At 39.7% G+C, this 20,463-nt stretch overlaps 1 protein-coding gene across 1 annotated transcript; it reads left to right on the forward strand.

Moving 5' to 3' along the window:
• On the forward strand, positions 1 to 476 carry LOC128116223 (40S ribosomal protein S20-like). Its single transcript, XM_052747409.1, has one exon. It carries the CDS (start codon positions 80 to 82, stop codon positions 437 to 439), a length of 360 nt encoding a protein of 119 aa, XP_052603369.1. The 5' UTR covers positions 1 to 79; the 3' UTR covers positions 440 to 476.
• The last annotated feature ends 19,987 nt before the right edge of the window (positions 477 to 20,463 follow it).

A 20,463-nucleotide genomic window follows, 5' to 3' on the forward strand; every position in this document is an offset into this window, starting at 1 on the left:
CGTCCGGCCTGCTCCCATCCTGACTCACCGCTGTTCGCTCCTGCTGAGGAACAAGTCGGTCAGAAGCTGTGCCGCAGCCATGGCTTTTAAAGATACCGGAAAGACGCCCGTGGAGCCCGAGGTGGCGATTCACCGAATTCGAATCATGCTCACCAGCCACAACGTGAAGTCGCTGGAGAAGGTGTGTGCTGACTTGATCAGAGGCGCAAAGAAAAAGAATCTGAAGGTGAAAGGACCGGTGCGCATACCTACCAAGACACTGAGAATCACTACAAGAAAAACACCTTGTGGTGAAGGTTCCAAGACGTGGGATCGTTTCCAAATGAGAATCCACAAGCGACTCATTGACTTACACAGTCCTTCCGAGATTGTTAAACAGATTACTTCCATCAGTATTGAGCCAGGAGTGGAGGTTGAAGTCACTATTGCGGATGCCTAAGTCAACTAAATAAATTGACTTGATCACTGGTTAAAAAAAAAAATGTAGAATTACATGTTAAATGTTTTTAGGAAACAAAAATATTAAACCATTCAGACACAATATTTAAAAAAACAAGAGCAACAATGTTAATATGTATTATACATTTAACTTTTTATATATTTTATGTTTTATTCAGTTAAAAACATTATGAGATATAAAGAGTTATATGATGATATAGGGCTCAATTAGATGACAAGGTTTAATAATCTTAGTCACACATTAAAGAACAATGCTTCAAAACACTCAGAATGAAAACTAGCAAAACTAAAAGGAAATAAATATACTCCAAAATGTAGTTGGATGTTTCAACACTCCTCTCTCAGTAATTGATAGAACTGGTGGATGGGAAAGAAGTCATTTTCTCAAATTTTTGCAAATCTTTCCAAAAATGATATATGAAGGTTTCTTTGGGTACTATATTCTCTATAAACAAAACATATGTAAATTAAACATATGTTATACAAATCAGATTTATTCTTAATTTATTCTAAGCCATTGTAAGTTCTGTTTAATTATAATGAATCAAACCAAACTTTATGATTATGAAAATAAAGTAATTATGTAGGACTGGCTTTGCTTTTATAAAATAACAAATATGAAAGTAACATATTTTAAGAATTACACAATGATGAGAAAAACTACTGGAGCTTTTATTGGGTATGTTTGCTTTTATTTCTTTTTGTTATGAGTGCATATCACTGCTTCCGTTAAATCTTGGTTAATTCTCCATTCCTGGTAGTGTGAATTAGTATACATCTAGCAAACCTGCTTGCAGCAAAGCATTCAGAAAGGCAAGGGGTGATCAGGTTTGAAACTGAATAGCTGAGTTCATGAGAAATTGCCAAAAGTCTCCAGGAGCTGGCAAAAGGCAGATAAAAGCCTGATGGGTGCACTTGGGGTGGCAAGGGACCTGGACAGGTTGCTAGGTTTCAAGTGGACAGGACTCAGTATCCACAGCAGAAAGTATAAATAAGGCCCTTAAGTCTTCACAAAACAATGAGTTGGTGTTGAACCTCAAAATGCTGCATCTGGGCTAAAAGGATAAATCAGAAAATATTCATACATCATCATGAGATGAAGATAAAGGAACTTTTGTTTTGACCTGGAATTTCGTGGGGAGGATAGTGCTAGAAACTGGCGACTGTGAGGATCTGGGATTGGACTCCACAACTCCTGCATTTCCAGGAAAACACTCAAATCAACAAAAACAAAAGAAGAGTTACAGGTTAGTAAAATTACAGTGTTTGGTAGAAACACCACATCTGTTTTTTGAGACACAACCTAATTCCAGACCTACACAGACTTCCACAAATGAATCTGCCAAAGATGTAGCCCCATGCGGAGTTAGGAAACCCAAATGCAAAGCAATGTACAGATAAAGCCAGCAGCATGTAAGTCTCCCAAACCTCCAAAAATGCTTGCATAGACCATCTTCCCTGGGAAACATATTACTATGTTTCACACTTAATGTAATTTAAACATTATTTCTTTGAACTATGGTCTGCTGCTTCATAAAAGTCACTGCTATTTGTCACAAACTAATGGTACTTTGAATTTATGGAGGAAAATGCACGAGCTTTACAATCATACATCTCAGCATCAGGGCTTAATAATTCACACATAGTTTTCCATTTTACAGTATTCTTAGAAATATCTAACGTTCTCTTCTGTTTCTCTTGTTGTTCAGGTACAATACGCACACAAACAATACTGCATCTGATTTGAAAACACAAGTTTTAAAATGCAGAGGTTAGCACTAATTTATCCTAAGGTAAGAATTGGAATTTAATTTTTTTATTTGGTGCTAGGCTTTAATGATTTTTAGCACACTTAGTATGTATTTATGCACACACTTGTGCTTAAAACACATATTTGCATATTAGAATTTTTTAAAAACTCTGATAAACAAATCCATTTGGCAAATAAATAACAATGTTGATTTGTGATTTAAATTTTATTCAGTGATATTTAGTAATCAGAATTTGAGACTTCTTATCCAGTGGCCATTTTCTTTTTGTGAGCTCATAATTAGGCTATGCCTGCTTATCTCCTGGATGCATCTTTAAGGATTGAAGCAACTTGGAGATGGCCTTGTTTATTTCATATTAAGTGTTCAACATCACCTACAAACTAAGTAGGTTTAGGATTGTTCCACAACTGATTTGTTTTTCCAAGAGAGTTCTAATTGTGATGGTTTTTTTTTTTTTCACTCAGTCTATTTCTTTGACAGCCAATATGACTTTTATAACTTCAAACACTCCATGCACTATTTGCTATAAAGGATCTTGTCAGAGAAGCAGAAACACAAGACGCCTTCCCTCAGGTGTGTGTCTGGAAACTGGAAAGGCATCCAACTTCATTCACCATGCTTCCCATACTCTACTGGAAATGGGGCCTTCAAAAGACAACTACAATTGGGAAAAGAAGGCAGGGTCAGGCAGGAAGGGAATATTCCAACCTGCTCACCTCAATCAGAAATCCCAGGAAGCCCATTGGGACACTGTGAAATTTCCTTTTAGACCAGAAATTGGGGGTGTCTAATCTGAATTTCAGACATTCTCATTCACAGTTAGAAACTCTTTTGGTCTGTGGAGAGTACATGGCCTAGGTCTTTAAATGAGGGGATGTACTGTTTTATAAAGAAGTTTAAGATACTTGTATATATGTTTTCAGGGCTGACCGTTTGGTATTGGATAACCAGTTGGTGTGCTCTTCCCTGGGGAAGACTGTTTCTCCCACTCTCATTCCTTACTTGCCTACAATCTGCTTTATTACAGGGTTGAGGCCTCATGGTCCTTCCCCATGCACTTTAGCTTGTCTCTGGTTGCTGTCCTTGTTCAGCTCATGTTTAGGCAGTCACGTTGGTGAGACCTTATGGGTGTAACTTCCGGCATTCCCAGGAGATACAACCTCACAGCTAACTCCCTGATACCTGGGCTTAGACAGATTCAGCAGGTTGTACTTACATATTTCGGAATAGATGTAGCAACAGTTAATGAAAAAAGAGGTCATGAATTTGAAAAAGAGCAAAGAGGGGTATGTGGGAGGGTTTGGAGGGGAAAAAGGAAGGGGAGAGATGATGTAATTATATTATAATCTCAGAGTATAAAAAAGAATGTTCTTTAAAAAAGAAAAATTTAAAAAAAGAGGGATTTAAGTATTTCAAAGTATCATGGCTAAGCCAAGTGATATGTTTTCAAGGTATTATTTTTGGAATTGACCCACACTGGGCTATGGGACAAGTCATAAGTAATTACTGATTTCTGGAACATTCTGTGGCTAGAACTCTTCTCGATAAAATCACAACAGAAAAAAAGATACAGACAACTCACAAGTGATGAGGAGACTATTGCACTACTAGGGTAATGGCATGACATGCTCTGGAAGCCAGTGGAAAAGAAGCCCCTTGCATCTTGGAGGATCAATGAGGACTTCCACGACAGACTGAAAGCTTAGAGGAGTTGAAGCGAGCTGGGTGTGGTGGGGCAAAGGGCATGGCAGGTGGCTGAGCAGAAGGGAGAAATCCTGCACACTTAGGGAAGCAAAGTAGCTGTCCTCCAGCTTCACCAAAGTACCCAGCACCTCCTGGCAGCTGCTGTTTCCTAAAACAGTTTGCTTCTGAACTAGCTGATATTGGCAACCAATGTTGACAGGTGGCTTTGGAGTCTGACACTTCTAAGTCATGTCTAAGAATAAGTTCTTCCCAGAAGGTTGCGACAAGATGACTTGTGTGAACTAATTCTTCACAGTGACTTTTATCCAAGTAGTTGAAATGTAAGTCCCCAATTTCAAGCCAATGACTAATTCTGCATAGTTGCTTAGACTGCAGAGACACGATGCCTTTGTGCTCAATTTCTGAAGTTCATTTGGTGCATCTATCTGTAGATATTTAATAACACACTCAAGGTTGAGATGCTGTGCCAGATACTGTTGCTAAACAGCTTGGGTTAGAAAAAGATCAAGCCGAGGGCATCCTTTAAGATCTGTCCCTGACAGTTGTTTAGCTTGAACTGTTTAGGGGACTCCCAGGCAGTGGGATCAGGACCTGTACCTAGTGCATGAGCCGGCTTTTTGGAGCCTAGAGCCTATGATGAGACACTTTGCACAGCCTTGGTGCAGGGAGGAGGGGCTTGGACCTGCCTCAACTGAATGTACCAGGCTCTGCTGACTCCCCATGAGAAACCTTGCCTTGGAGGAGGTAGAAGTTGGAGGTGGGTTGAGGGGAAGGCTGTGGGGCAGGAGGAGGGAGGAGAGGGGAATCTGTGGTTGGTGTGTAAAATGAATAGAAAATTTCTTAATAAAAAAAGATCTGCCTTTGTTCAAACACGTTTCATGACAAATGTTCTATTTAAAAAAAAAAAAAAAACACCCAAACTTTTCAAGGGGTAGTTTCTTATTTTATCCCTGTGATTTAACACATTCTTTCAACAGACCCCCAGTATATATTTTTAAAGCAGGACAATTTAACTATTTTCCCCTTTAAAATAGTATCTATTGTTTGAGAATTTCATGACTATAACAATGTATTTTGCTAACAACATTCCTCCTGCCTCCTCCAACTCCTTCCAGATCTCCCACTTCCTCTTCCCAATTACATATCCTCTGTTTTTTTTTTTTTTCCTTTATAACCCAAAGTCCAGTTGGAGCTGCCTATATGGCCATGGGAGTAGGGCCATCCACGGAATGTAGTCATCCTACCAAAGGCCACACCTCTGATGAAAACTGACTTCTTCCCTCAACAGGCATCTATTGCCAATAGATCTCAGGCAAGGGAGGGCACTTACGGGCTCCTCCCCTAATCATGCTAGAATGTTGGCTGGCTTGGTCTTGTAAAGGCAGCCAGACCGCTCTGAGTTCATGAGTACAAGGTGATGTCATGCCCAGATGACTTTGACAGTAGTCATCCCCAACCTCTGGCTTTCCAATCTTTCAGCCCCATATTCTGTGATGCTCCTTAAGCCTGGCTATTGAATTATTACGGAACTATACCCTACTAGCAAGAGATGGAAGTCATTGAATAGTGATAATTAACTAAATATGAATTAATAATGAATGTGATGAAGGTTAGCATTATAGCTCCAGAATACTTCCTATAGGCAAGTAATGGTTAATCTTGACTGTCAACTTGACTGTACTGAAAATCACTATGAAACCAAAGCTTTGAGTGTGTCCTTGAGGATGTTTACAGAAAAGTTGAACCAGGAGAGGAGACTTCTCCTGAATGTGGGTGGTACCATTTTGTAGGCTGGGGTCCTGAGCTAAATAAAAAGGAAAAGCCAGCTGAGCACTGACATTCCTCCTGGCCTCTATCTCCCTCAACAGACTCTCTCTCTCTCTCTCTCTCTCTCTCTCTCTCTCTCTCTCTCTCTCTCTCTCTCTCTCTCTCTCTCTCTCAAATAGGAGATAAAATGTGATCAGCTGCCTTACTCCCCTGTCACTCGGGCTTGCCCACAATGATAGACCATCTCCTTAAACTATGGACCAAAATAAGCCCTTCTTTGAGATGTCTTTGTTAGGTATCTTGTCACAGGAATGAGAAAGCAAGTCAACAAGAGTTCAAGGGAGAACATCTCTTAGCTCTACCCAGATTTGTCAGGAGGGCTGCCTGGAGGAGGTGTTACTTATCTTAAATTGTATCTATCTCTTTGTGTTTTAGAATTGTAAAAGAAAAGTGAAACAATATGGAAAGGATGTAAGCAAGATCTAGTAAGAAATGGTAGGATGAAAGACACAAGCAAGTAAGAAGGAAATATCATCCTGGAAGAGAAACAACAAACAATGAGGGTGGCTATAAGAAAGGTGGGATGGCTAAGCTTTGGAAAGGTGATGGAAGCGTGATTAGAAGGCCAGCAGGATTTGATGAATATGCTATTTAACTCCTACACTACCAAAAGGGATAACTACCACCATCTAAATAGCCAGTCAGTATCTACATGAGACATCTACTTGGCTTCTCAAACAACATGCAAAAAATATCCCCCAAAACAAAAACAAAACAAACTCTTGTCTTTCTCTAAACTGTAGCATCCACAGATTTCTTTGATTCATTAGCATCTTCTTATATCCAGCAGCACAGATCAAAGTCACCCTTGGCACCTCTATTTTCTTCACACTGAACATTTTGTCTTTCAGGGAGTCTGGCTAATTCTGCATTCACAGTGTGCTCCGAGTTCTCCTTTCTCATCACCTCCAGACCCAAGGTATCATCTCTTCTTTGAATAAGTATTAGAGACTGTTTGCTATCTCCCTAATTCTGGACTAGCTTTCTCTGGTCTCTCTCTTCCTGAACATGTAGTCAGGGTTACCCTTCAAAACTCTTAAGATCATGCCACTCTTTTCAGAACCTTAAAATAGCCCTGCATTTCACTCAAGATAAAGGCTGGCCGAACAAGGGATGACAGGCATAATAAGATTTGTGCCATGCGTGACTCTTTGGTTTCAACTCTGATTATTCTTCCAATCTTTCACTTTCTCCCACTGCTCTATGCTCCTCTCTTTCCCCGGGGCTTAAGCATTCTCCCATCAACAATCCCTGGACAGCCTTAGCAGCACTGGCTAACCTTCATCTGCCCCAGACTCTGCTGTCATGTCACAGTCCAAGAAAGGGCTTCCAGGCCCTCCTACTAAAGTTAAAATTCTCCTTCTTATTTTCCTACCTCTTTTGCTTTTCCCACTTTAATAGTTCCACTTAAAAATCTAAATTTTACTTTAGTCTAAGACAATTATAAATTACACATGATAGTCAGAGGTATAGAGAAGTTAGAAACATGCTTAAGCTGATCTTGAATGATCTTGAATTCAAAGCTATTCTTTGAATGATGAATATAATATATTGAGCTGGAAAATATCTTCCAGGCCATATCTGTTTAGAGATATTGGAGGTGGGATCATAACAGAGGTCTGATGAAGGTCAATGAGCTCTTTGGGGCCTACAGCAATAGCTCCCTTCGTGGTAGAACATAGCAGGAAATTGACCTCACAGAGCTGCCTTCTATCCATGGGTTACATCTCTGGTCAGGTGTTCCTCCTCTTTTTGTTTCTTCCTTCTCTCTCCTGGGTCAGGAGTTCTATTTGAAGATTCAGATAGGACGGATGGGGTGTCAGGGGACTCTAGGAATCCCTATATTATGAAATGGGACCACTGGTCTAAAGGAATGCTTTGAAGACCTACTTCTGAAAAGGGTCTCTGATGGTTCCATGGGGTTTGACTTTTACAGGCTCTATGGAAGAAAGAAAAACACCTTTATGATAAAAATTACCCATTCCTCTTTGACTGTTTTTTGATAAATATGTGTGAAATTTAAAATTTCATTTCAAAGAGGAAAAAAATGATCCTTGTTCAATGGAATTCTGTGACGGGGGGGGGGGGAACCAATTGGAGAGAAAAGGGATTTGTCTATTGTCGGTGTGTCTTTATGTGGAGAGACAAGCTTTGATGTAGCTGATGGCTTGGTTATATAATAGGGCAAGAACACAGACGTGGGATGTGATGTATTATGTAGCACTTGAGACCAAAAGTTCACTCTGAAAGCTTTTGTTAAAAAAGAACCTTTCTTTGTAATAAATCAGGAGGACCTGTAAAAGTTATCTTTTAGTAGGTACCTCATACACAGTTCAGGAAAGAAAAAAAAATGTTAACTCATTAGGCTTAATGGCCCCTGAAGCAGCCCAGGATGCTACAAAACGAAACCTGTAATGAAGTAGTTCACTTCTAAGGAGGTAGGTATCAAACCTACAAAAGAGAAATTCTTTAAAGAGAAGATTAGAAAGCTGAGCTATTATGAAGAACCAGAACAGGAAGTAAGTCATGCTTTACTGAAGGCAGTAAAGAATTCTAAAGATGGACACCGTCTCTCAACTGTCTCACAAGAAAATAAGAAAACAACAATAATGGTCATCTGAAAAAAAAATGAATTTGAAAAAGGTCAGCTTACCAAAACGGACCAGGAAGAAAAGCTAACTAAATTGGGAATGGTAGTGGAGGGAGGATGGGAGGGAGGAAGGGGGAAGAGAAAGAGAGAGGGGGAGGGAGGAAAGGTGAGGAGACAGAGACAGAGACAGAGGGAGAAAGAGGACCAAAGCATCTATGATGGAGATGACATGAATTGGCAGAAGAAGCAGTGAATAACAATGTATACAGATCTTTAGGTCTTTAGTTAGTGGTGGACAAGTAAAATGCTAACTTTTCCGGTTTCTGATCATGAATTTAGTGCAGAAAATGTAAAACAGAGTGAAAAAGTGAAACACAATTGCATATAATGGGACTCTATCCCCTGAGCGCCCCAATAAATACAATAAGAATATTTATTTCAGTCCCTGACTTCCAATAAGAGCTCAAACACTGAATTGATTGTAATTATGATCTGCATCCTAGTGCAGGCCAAGTGTTGTGTTAGTTGATTTGTATGCACTGTTCAATTTAATTGCATCATAAAGAAAACAAAGAAAGCTAAGAATGAAAAAAGAAAGTTCCTTCACGCTGAAGTTGAGAACTAACACATTAATCTTAATTAATTAATTAATCTTAAGACATCTAGATAAGAATTTTTAAATGTCTATTCTAAATTTGTTCACAGATAATTCCTTTCATTTGACCATCTTAAATCGCCATTTTCATAAGCACCAGACAAATATTTGGCATGGTTTACACTGAGTCTGTTCTCTAATAGTTCAGCTGCTGTCTTCCTAATTTATTACTGCCAGACACTGGCTTCCAGTTCTTTCCCCCATCTTTCCTTCTGGCATCAGCACAGGTTCCCATTTGTCATCAGGGATACACTACTTGTCTCGTTCTTGTCCAAATTATTTGCAAAGATGCTGTAATTTAGTGTGGGCAACCCGGGTGAGTGAGTGCTACAGTTAAAATTATTACTTGCCCAAGGTTTCCTTTTGGAATTCTGATAAGTCATTTCAAATGTGAGCTGTGTTGAGTACAGTTCAATTTATTACTTTTTCTAAGTGAACTAATCTAAATTAAAATCTCACAGAATCAATACCTCATTTTTTATCATAGGATGTTCTGATTCTATTTCCTAATCATTCATCTACCTTTCCCCCTAGCTTGGAAATTCCTAAGTAAAAGGAGCTGTTTTATATCGTAGTGGGGCTATTACACATCTGTAACCTGTTATTTAATATATACAACTCTAACTTTTATAGTAAATGTTGCATTGCCTCAGCCCCTTGTTTTATTTATCTGTAGAGCATCCCTTTTATCATGAGGATCATCTCACACTTTTATGTGTTAACAAGGTCCTTGATTACAATCTGAAAACTGTCAATAAAAAACTCCCTCATAATTTGTTTGGTTTTAGTTTCTTATTACAATCGCATCCATCAGCCGAGACAAATGGGAAAGGAGTTTTGGTTTTACCAGTGTTGTTTAGGACCCTCCTCATCATATGCTCATTTTGAGTATTTCCTTTTGGTTTGTAAAGATATAGTGTTGACTCAGAGCTGTTGCAAGGAATTTTAATGTTCATGCCAGTCTCCTAATATATTTCCTTTTCTGGTGACCTAGAAAAGAGCAGTAACAAAAAAAAAATACAGGGCAAGGGGAATTTATTCTCATGACAGAGTATTTTTTTTAAAAGAGGCTTTCAAGGAATTTATTTAGTCAGATCTCGTCTTTTCCATTATTCTTTTACGTCCCACTTGTATTGCATAGTCTATGGCCGAACCATAAAAGAACAATAAAAAGGCCCCATTTTATTCAGCCACGTACTAGCATGTCTGCATAAAGTAGGTGATGCATATATTTTATGTCCAGAATTCCAAATGGCCACTCATATTTCTTTTTCCTCTCCATTCAAGGTTGGGTTCATAATTTCTCAAGAGCAAAAGGTATTCGACGCATTTGCTTCGTGAGGGCAAGGGCTGTGTCTGTCTTAGTCTTACTCTCTGATTCTACTTCCTAGAAGGGTCCTTGGCTGTATCAAAACTCATGAAATGTATAAGAATATTTTTTCTTCCCTAACCATTTACCATTAGTCAACTTACTACTTACCATTAGTCAATACTCTCAGGTAAATACCCCTTATGATTATATTGCTTAAAATTTTGAAAAAAAATTACAATGGAACATTCTAATTTTTTAAGAGCAGTAATGAGTTTTATACCTTGAATGAAGGTGTTTATTACTTGAATGAAAAGTTCAAGTAATGTGACTTAACATGGGTGTGCTATACTTTAAAAGAATAATACTGGTTAAAAAAAAAAAAAAAACCACGGAGTTGTTACCTGGTAGGTTCTATGTCAAGTTAGGCAGACATCATCGGCTGCTTTGTTTTATAATATCCAGCAAATACATGAGGTTCCTGGATCTGAAAGAATGAAAAAGCAGTTGTTGGCTTCAAGTTGCTTGTAGACTAGGAGAAGAAAAAGTGCATGATTTCTGAAAATGATGATATAGAGCTAAATATGGCAACTCTCTAATGAAATGAGGACAAATGAGATTCAACTGGGTCATGAGGGGGCTTTGGGGAGGCTTGGGGTGGGTTCTGGGTCTTGAATAATATTTTTCCTTACTTCCATTGTAATGAAGGTGTTAATAATTGAGAACTATTTTGGGAAGAAGAAATGATGTCAGCTAGTGATGCATTGATACAGCAGTGAGTGCAACACTGGCCAGTGGTGCTTAGGCAATGCAACACTTAGAGTGGTTATTTGTTCTGGAAAGTATTCAGTAGCAGTGTTAAGTCAGGATTTATGTGAATATCTCACTCATAAGGAGAATTGGATGGACCTAGTGTTTTTCCACAATACATGAATCATTATCATGTTTATATACAAGAACATGTCTGGTTTCTGGTTGCAAATGAATGATTTGGCCAAATGTTGATTGAGAAATTACATTCATCAATGCAAACAGGAGCTGAATGCTAAGTGGAAATGAGTCTCAAGTGTCCCCAGCATCAGAAGGACTTGGGAAAGGTGTTCTTCTGTGCAGCTCACGTGCTTCTTCTCTTCTTGTCAGAAGTTGACAACAGGAAACAAATAAGAGAATAAAAGCACCAGGTAAAGGAATGTAGAAGAGGACATACTTGGTGATGTGTAGATAACAGACATTCCAAAGACTACCCCAGTGAAGTGCAGGGTCATGGTAGACAGCATCTCAGGTTTGCTAAGCTAGGAAACAGAGCTGCTCACCTATGGCTTTTATAGAGGAATGTGTAGTCAGATCTAGAATGGGACCTGGGCCAACCAGAGACCTTCATCTACAGCAAGGAAGAAGATGGGGCTTGGTCTGGGTCCTGTGTCTGCACCTCTTTCTTGAATCATCTACTATAGAGAATCCATCAGACTTCTACTGCGAAGGAGAGCTTATTGTACTCTGATCTCCAAGCAGTAAAGTTTGGTTATTTGGGGGAATTGTGCTGTGATCTTCACATCAAGATCAAGTCAAACCTTGCATCCCAAATTTATACAGATATATATGTATATATTACGTAAATATATATAAATATATATAGTGTATAATTTTAACACATTACAACAATCATGACTGTGAGTTACAAATGAATAGGTTGAAAATAGGTTACTGACAACTCAAATGTTTGTCATCCATAGCTTGGTAAAAAGCAATGGTATTTGCACATCCACTGTAAAAAAGTAAGAGGCCCTAGCAAGGAGAGGAGGGACTATGAGATGTCCACTGATGTTCTCTGAAGGAAAAAAGAACTCCATGTTTAACTTCAGTTTAAAAAACGCAAAGTTATAATAAGCTTAGTGTATAACATTACTACTTCCAAGACCTTTAAATGCGTGGAAGTGATTTCCCCAGGGGATAGGAGAAAAGGTCATTTTCTCCAGCATCATCAAAAGTAGAGTGAACACTTGCCTAGCACACCACTGTGCACACTGTGAAGAACTCACGAACCACTGGAGGTCTGATGCAGCGCTTTGGGCTTTAGTTTGTTCTCTTAGTTTTGGTGAGCAAAAGTGAACAGTATCTTCTAGGAAGTCAACAAAAGAAAACTTTTTGCCTGTCAGATTCTGGTTACAACTCTGGTTAACTCTGGTGTTCAATTCCGGTGTAAACATGCAGTCATTTTTAAGGACACCATTTAGAATTTCTTAAGTTAATGTGGAAATATATGTATTCTGGGCAAGAGTAACAAATTTTATTTAATCAGCATCCCATCCATCACTGTATAATGTATGCAGTCTCCGTAAATGCATAGGAAGGTGGAAAAGTGGAGCTGATGAATTATGGAAACCTTATATGTATGCTCAGCACATTAAACACTTTCTACTAAGCCAGAATTTCAAACTCGCAGCTAATACAGCTCAAGTAGTTTTAAATAAACAAAACCCCTTCATCACCTTTAATGTTCAAAAAAAGGAAACACAATTAGTTCTTTGGATAACAATTCAGAAATTGCGCACATTTCCCTGTGTCCTAAACTTAGTTGCATTGTTGTTGAGATGAAGCTTGTTAACTAAAGAAAAGATGAAAAGGTGTTCCCAACTCTAGGCTCTTACTAATTATGAATATTGCATAGCCTATCAAATTGAATAATTAAAAAGTAATTCATAGATTCTCTGCTTGCATCATCAATAATGTGGATCACATTTATCATCTAACAGTAAACATCAGCATCTAGGAACTGGAGAGTTTGGACTTCCTGGTTGGCATTTGAAGTCATATGGCAGAAGAACCTCTCCTTATAATCAGGTTGTAAGGGAAAGCATATGTGAACACCCACACAAAATGTTGGCCACTTACTCATTGTGTGCGTATAATATTCAGGGGCTTGTTATTATGAAGAGAATAATTGGGCTTTGGATAAAAATGATTATGCTTCAATAATTTGACTGTTTCTGGTTTGTTACTTTGAGAAATCCTTTAATGAGTAATTGTACAATATTGTTCTTTATTCATTTCCAAAATGTTCTTACCACCAATTGAGCACTTAAAAATGTGCCAATTAGTAGACTTATCCATTCACACGCTCTGTTTAAGTTCCACGAGGATCATGGTGTTCTATTACAACAAGACAAGGCAATATAGACCTTCAGAGATTAACATAGAGTGACTCCCAGCATAAGATATAGAGGTTGGATTTGAACTCCAGCCTTTTGAGTTCTTTCAGATAAAATTCTTTGAAATGTTCCTTCTTGATAAAAGTAGATACAATTTTTTTTCTAATCATTACCATGTTTATATGAGGTTTGTGCAAGATGGGATTTTTCCAAAGATATTTTATCAGTATATGTCCTATACTATATGTAGTTTGATCATGTCATGTTGACAAGTCTCAATTTTGCATCTGGAATGACACTGTATCAATACAATGCAATAGAAAAGAAAGACTGGTCATCTTATGCTGGGTCAAAAATGTCCCTATGACGTCTCTTAGCAGGCTCGCCTTTTCTTTTCTTGTCTGTGAAGCAGCTTTCATATGGTGAGGAGTTGCAAGCCACACAACCAACGATGAAAGAAGGGAACGAACTAGGGCTCCTCACCCAGAGCCAGCACCAACTTGCCAGCCACTCAGGATAAGCCCTCCCTGCTTAGGGGAACCTAAAGGTCCAAACATCCAACCCCAAACCCAAGAGAGCCCAGGAGCCAGAATTACTGAAGGACGACTCCCTTATACCTACCCTGCTGGGTACAGAGTGATTCATAAAAAACACCTGAGAAGTGTTTTCTTCATCTAGTAGGTTTGGAGTGATTTGTTGCCAACGGTGGGCCAACAGAAGGAAGTATAAACTTTCCGTTTTTAAAGTCTGAAATTTTCCACTTGCAAAACCTAAGACCTGCTTTTTTCCATGCAGTTAGGTGTATGCATTCTAAGAGCAGCAGCTTAAGTAAATGAACAAATTTAACCAAATAATTTTTGTTATGGTTGTAGTGCATACAATCTAAACTTCCCTTTGCACAGTTTGCTGCAATAGTGTTAGAACAGTAGTTGGTTTAATGGATTTCTATCAGGTGATGAGTCTATAGAAGGGGAACGAGGAAACAGCCTTCCATGCATCATGTATTCCCAACTCCAATGGCCTCTAATAAACATTGTCTTAGGTACCAATTAACCACAACGTTCACGAATTTTTGGCTTCCAGTCCTCTCAGTGCTACAAGTCCCTTCCACGATGAGCATATTCTTAGCAATGTACATGCTCATTGTTCTGTTGTTATTTTACCTTGGTTTTTTTCCAGACAGAGTAAGGGTAGACTGTGTTTTTTCACACATGCTCATGCATGTGCAAACACACATGTACAACATACACAGATGCACATGCAAAAACAACTTGGAAATTGCAAGTGACTGATGCAAACTTACCCAGTTTGCACGAAAACAAGAGACTCAAAAACCAAATCCCTGGCTGCCAGTTCAATGCCCTCTCCACATTTCCACTCTGCAACAAACACATATCCTCTCTTTCTCCATTTCCTCGAATATCCTATCAAAACTGGTTCTATCCCATGGGCCATATTATGGATACCTGGTATTTCCTGTCATTAATGTGATGATGTGATTTAGCTCAAATTAACTGTAAGTAATTGGAAAGGCTGTTTAAGGGCTTCCTTCAAAACTATAGTCTTAGTAAGGATTTATGTTAGGAATTTAGGCTCTGAGACTGCCCATGTAATTTATAATTTAAGTGTAGGAGTTTCCACCAAGACATGAAAATTCATCTGCTGAACAGGGGAAATGTCTTCGTGGGTAAGGCACTTGCCGTGGAAGTGTGGGGAACAGTTTCAAGTCCTAGAACCTACATCCAAGCCAGGTAAGTAAAGCAGCTTGCTCGTAATCTAGTGCTTGTGAAGGAAAGCCAGGAGGTCTCCAGAGTAAGCTGGCTAGGCAGCTAGAATAGATGAATTAGCCAGCTCAGTTGGACACCCTGCCTCAGTAAATGAAGCTAGAGGTCTTTAAAAGGACACTAGGCATCAACCTCCATCTCCACATAGACATGTGTACACACCCATACACATACAAACATGCATGCACAACACACACACACACACACACACACACACACACACACACACACACACACACACACACACCCATACATCAGACTAAGAGAGAGATTCATAGGCAGGGTGGATAGCAAGGAAGCAAGAAGCTGAGGTAAGCTGTACTTTCCTAGGGAAAGTTGTAGAAAGCACAGGGTGAATAACGTCTCTGTGTAGATCATCTGATTAGCAACTCATAGATCCTGCCTTAAAGCTACCTGTCAGAATAACTCAGTATTAACCTGGACATTGTCACTCAAAGAGTGTCACCGTCACCTTCCAAGACGCCCCTTGTTCTGACTTCTAAGAAAGGGAGTCGTTCCCAATTTTGCACTCTACTGAGCACTGTCTACTGAAATACATCAATGGAGCATCTTGGATCTTTTCATGGGGGGTGGGGGGAGAAAAGAAGAGAAAGAAAAAGAAAAAAATCAGAGCCCTGGTTGTGGACCCAGATGTGGGAAGAAAAAAAGCTTCCCCAAAGGCAAAACTGAACTGGGTGGAGCTGAGACACGGGGACAATTGATTTCAATGGGTTTTAAATGGTAATGATGAATGCTTGAAAGGGCTCTTCCCAAAATATCCTCCGGCGATAATCTGTTCCCACTCTATTCCCTCTTCAGAGGCAAAAGTTGAATGGACTCTTTTATTTGTACCAAATCTTAATGTAACAGTTAATATGCAGAAGAACTGACCCAGTCCCCTTGACACGTGTCTGATTTCCATTTAGTAGAGATGGGAGGGAGGCAGGAGGTGGAACCATGGCTCCCTTTCCTGCTGCAAAGAGCACTTTCTGTCCGTGAAGATTCTTTTAGTAGTTTCTTATAAATTCCTAAGACACCAAATGGCAAGGCTATTTTTTTTTTAATTTTGCAAATATTATTTTTGCTAAAATACATTTTTTTCTGTTTGCTGTTAGGAATATGATTTACAGTTGACATTTAATATTAGATAATATCTTAGTTATTCCATTTAATCTGCTTCAAGATAAATAAATAGCAAATAAGCAGTCATTAATTGGGTTAACTCTTTTTCCTTCATTTTATGTTTAGAATATTCTAGCAGGATCCTCTAGTCTTTTTGCTTTGTCTCTTAGAATTCCCTAGTGGATCACTCATTAATCACCCATTATCATTCAGTCCTAACCCTTCTCACTTCTCATTTATTAATTCTCGAAAGATCCCAAATCTTGTTCTGATGAGTTTCTATCTTCTTTTCTTTCCTTTGTCCTACAATGAGGCTAAAGATTATATTCAGCAGTATCTGACGTGCACTCCTCCTCCCTGAACCAGCAGTGAGTTCTGACTGAGTTGAGTTTCCCCAGTGCCAGAAGCAGCACTGTGGCTAGCCTTACCATCAGGAGAGGCTGAGGAAGGAAATGGCTGAGTGCTGGCATGGCATAGACAGGGTGTCCCAAAGATCTAATAGAGACAGTTCTGGAAAGGAATTTGGAAGTACGCCCTGTGCAGACTTCAGAAAGTTAGGTTCAAGAAATTTGAATATGCTTTGCTATGATTTACTGCAGCCCTTTTGAAGAGGACCTGTCTTCCTATGGAAGTGTGTGGGGCATGGGGTACGGATGTTCTTGAATTATTTTCTCTCTCTCTCTCTCCCTCACCATCTCCCTAGTAACTTTTCCCTCCCATGTTTTACCCATTTTATGTTTGGAAAGTATTTCCACCCACCCCAGAATGGATGGTCAGTGCTTGCTGTGACCACCATTGCTGTGTTGACTTCTGGGAGTGAGTACAAAGGCTGCTTTTGCTGTGCTGCTTATAATGTTTAGGAAAGAGTGGATATGGCCAAGGCTGTAATGTGTGAATCTAATATCATAGTTTGCACAGCCAGTCACCCTAATTCTCTCTCAGAGACTGCTGCAATTTCTAGAACAAAGCTTATGTTTTCTTCCTTGTCAGTCTACATAATATCGTGTGAAAATTGGTTATAATCAATGCGTTCTGGTGTTTATGGGTTTCTTACACTCTTCCTCATGCTATAAAGGGTTTGTAAAAAGGGAAATACTTCAGAGAGAGATTCCCAGGCCACCTACAATCTAAGTGCCATTGATGGCTTAGTGACAAGTGCTTTTATATGTTGTACTGGCTTAAAAGCACATAAGAATCCCAGGGACTGCCTAGGTACTGCTGTAAAGCAACTCTAGCTTACATTCTTTTTGTGAGACCGAAGTGTCTTGAGACAAACCCTGGTCTGTGAGGTTGAAACTAGAAGATGGCTTGGGTCCTTGTCCCCACTTTCTCTTATTGACTTCTCAGCCTCTGTAGTTTCCCTTTACGTTGAATATCTCCCAGGGTCTTGTGACAAGGAGGGCAACCAGTAGGACCTGCTGTGTGCAGTGAGTCTGTGGATAAAACAAGCCAATGTGTGTTAAACTCTAAGCACACTCCATGCCTGAAAAATAGTGATCCCAAGTCAATAGCGCCATTGCCGGTCTTATTACTAATGGCTGGTTAAGACTGGAGACCCTCTCCCGTCTCTTTCCTGCTGTACCTGCTTTTCTTCACTGAAACATGTACAATGCATCCATCACCTCTTGGCTTGTGACCATCCTGTGCTGTGTATATTTCTGTCCTGCTCTTTCCAAGTTCTCTTACCTGCAGATTCCTAGTTCTATCACATCAGCCCGGTTCAGGCAGCAGTCCCAGTGTGCTCTTTTACCCTATCGGAAAACAGGTTGTGTGTGTGTGTGTGTGTGTGTGTGTGTGTGTGTGTGTGTGTGTGTGTGTATGGGGCAGCTTCAAGCTGACTTATCTCTTAGTGCAGGTCATCTAGAGGCCTGTCCAGTGCTAACAGTAATCTGCCTTTCTTGATCTCAATCTTAACCTCTTCTCCTGTACCTTTCACAGGGAACATTCCCATTCCTTATCCTCTATCTGCTTCTCCTTTTAAAATGTCCTATTCCCCTGTATTCCCTTCCAAACCAGCTTCTGTGTGTTTCTCTTCCGTCTCCCAAGCTCCTAAGTCGTGCCTGACAAACAAGCCTGCTTGATCATTTGCTTGGCTCTGCTCCATCCAACTGCACTCAGTGAGTTCCCTTGGTCCCCATCTCATTCTGGGGGCATAATTTGGGGACTGAAGTGCCATATGGATGTCTGTGGTGGCAGCAGCGCCTCACATCAGGGTCTTATGACCACAACATGGCACTGCTGGAATAGATATGGGAGCCAGGTGCCACGGATAGCACAAGTATTAGGATGCTGATCCCCAGTCAAGAGCTCTACAAGACCCACAAGAGGAATAAGGCAAAGCCATCTGCATACTCTGAGTCTGGCCAGGAGGGCAGTAAAGTCATGGTGTACAGAATTTAATTTCCATTTCCCAAGAATAACCCACAGTGAAATTTGTAATTTGCAATACTCTGAACTTTGTCAACACGGAGGGAACAAACCCAGTTTCCCCAGTGCGCTCTGCCTAATCGTGTCCCGGCTGTCCTTTTGACTGCTGATTCATTTCACTCGTGCTTACAGAGAAAGAAATGTATTCCAGAGAAACCATTTGTGGAGATGAGCTCTGAAGTCAAGGCAAGTTGAAATGATAAGCAGAACTGGCATGAGACTCAGAGAGCTCTGCTTCCAGGGAAAGCAAGTCTAGATGTGGGGTGGGTTGGGTTCGCAGGCCAGAAGTGAATCTTGGAGCGAAACAGACTTTCTTTGCTGACCTAAACCCTTGAGATGATCCTTTTTCCAGTGGATCTTTTACTGGCCAACAGTAAAACTCTAGTCTTTCTTATCAAAAATTCTACCAATTAGAGAATTCTGTTAGCAAGCAATTTCTGTTACTGAGGTTTTGTTAACACAATTTTATATGATATATAATATATGTGTACTATACATAGTCATGTTATACACTTATCCATTATAGATATGCTGTGTCATATAATTATGTACCATTTATAATACATAGCACAAGTGTAAATTAACTCCTGGCATTTTGCCAACAACATTAATTATGTAATATGAGATATGTAGAAAGAACTGGTTCACTTCAATTAAGGAGTACATCTCCACAGTTTCAGCAATCACTACTCACTTCATTAACTATCAAAGAAATGCTTTGTGTGACAGAACCCAGGAGACAAAACTGTAGCCAATGACTACCAAGTGAGGGACATTTTATATGTCATATAAAATCAAACTTGTTTTGTTTCTTTCTTGTTTGTTGAATGTCATATGTTAATAGTATGTGATTCCTCTGTGTGTCTTCTCCCTTCTTGTGAACAGTGCCTCAATTTATCTTTGGGGAACTACCCATCACTCATGGCAAGCACAAAATAATAAATGTGTAGCATGAATCTTAAATGGTCTTATTAATAAAATCAAACCTGGAGCCAGGTATTGGGGTGAATGCTGGAAGATCAGAGAAGCAGAACAAGCCACAGCCACCTAACCTTGCAAATTCCTCAGCTGATCCTTTTTCCTTAGACTAGAAGGCTCTCAGTCCTCATCCAGAATGAATCTCAGCTGAACCGTGCTGCTCAAAGCCTAAAAGCTTAACCAGGCCAAAAGCTACTAGTTCCTGGTTTTCACACCTTATATACCTTTCTGCTTTCTGACATCACTTCCTGGGATTAAAGGCTCACTTCCTGGGATTAAAGGCGTGAGTCACCATGCCTGACTGTTTCCAGTGTGGCTTTAAACTCACAGAGATCCGGATGGATCTCTGCCTCCCAGGTGATAGGATTAAAGGCGTGTGTGCCACCATTTTCTGGCCTCTATATCTACTGGCTGTTCTTATCTGACCCCAGATAAGTTTATTAGGGTACGCAATATTTTGGGGAACACAATACCACCACATAAATGCTTACAGGGGATTTATTTAATCAAATTGCTTTCAGGGATAATTTACTTTTCCTTTTGGATCATTTGGAAGTCAAGCGATTCCCTTTAGCCTGCTCTTTAATTCATTCTACCTTTCCTACTAAACAATTCATCGATTAACTTGAGGACATTAGAGCCACATTTTTCTCAGGTTCACAATCCCACTGCTTTCCTTCCTCACCC

This window comes from Peromyscus californicus, unplaced genomic scaffold (genome assembly GCF_007827085.1).
Source record: "Peromyscus californicus insignis strain IS unplaced genomic scaffold, ASM782708v3 Scaffold_20__1_contigs__length_68692818, whole genome shotgun sequence".
In the NCBI taxonomy this organism is placed as follows: Eukaryota; Metazoa; Chordata; class Mammalia; order Rodentia; family Cricetidae; genus Peromyscus; species Peromyscus californicus.

Coding starts and splice junctions, on each gene's coding strand:
- LOC128116223 (XM_052747409.1), top strand. CDS start 80: ATGGCTTTTAAAGATACCGGAAAGACGCCCGTGGAGCCCGAGGTGGCG.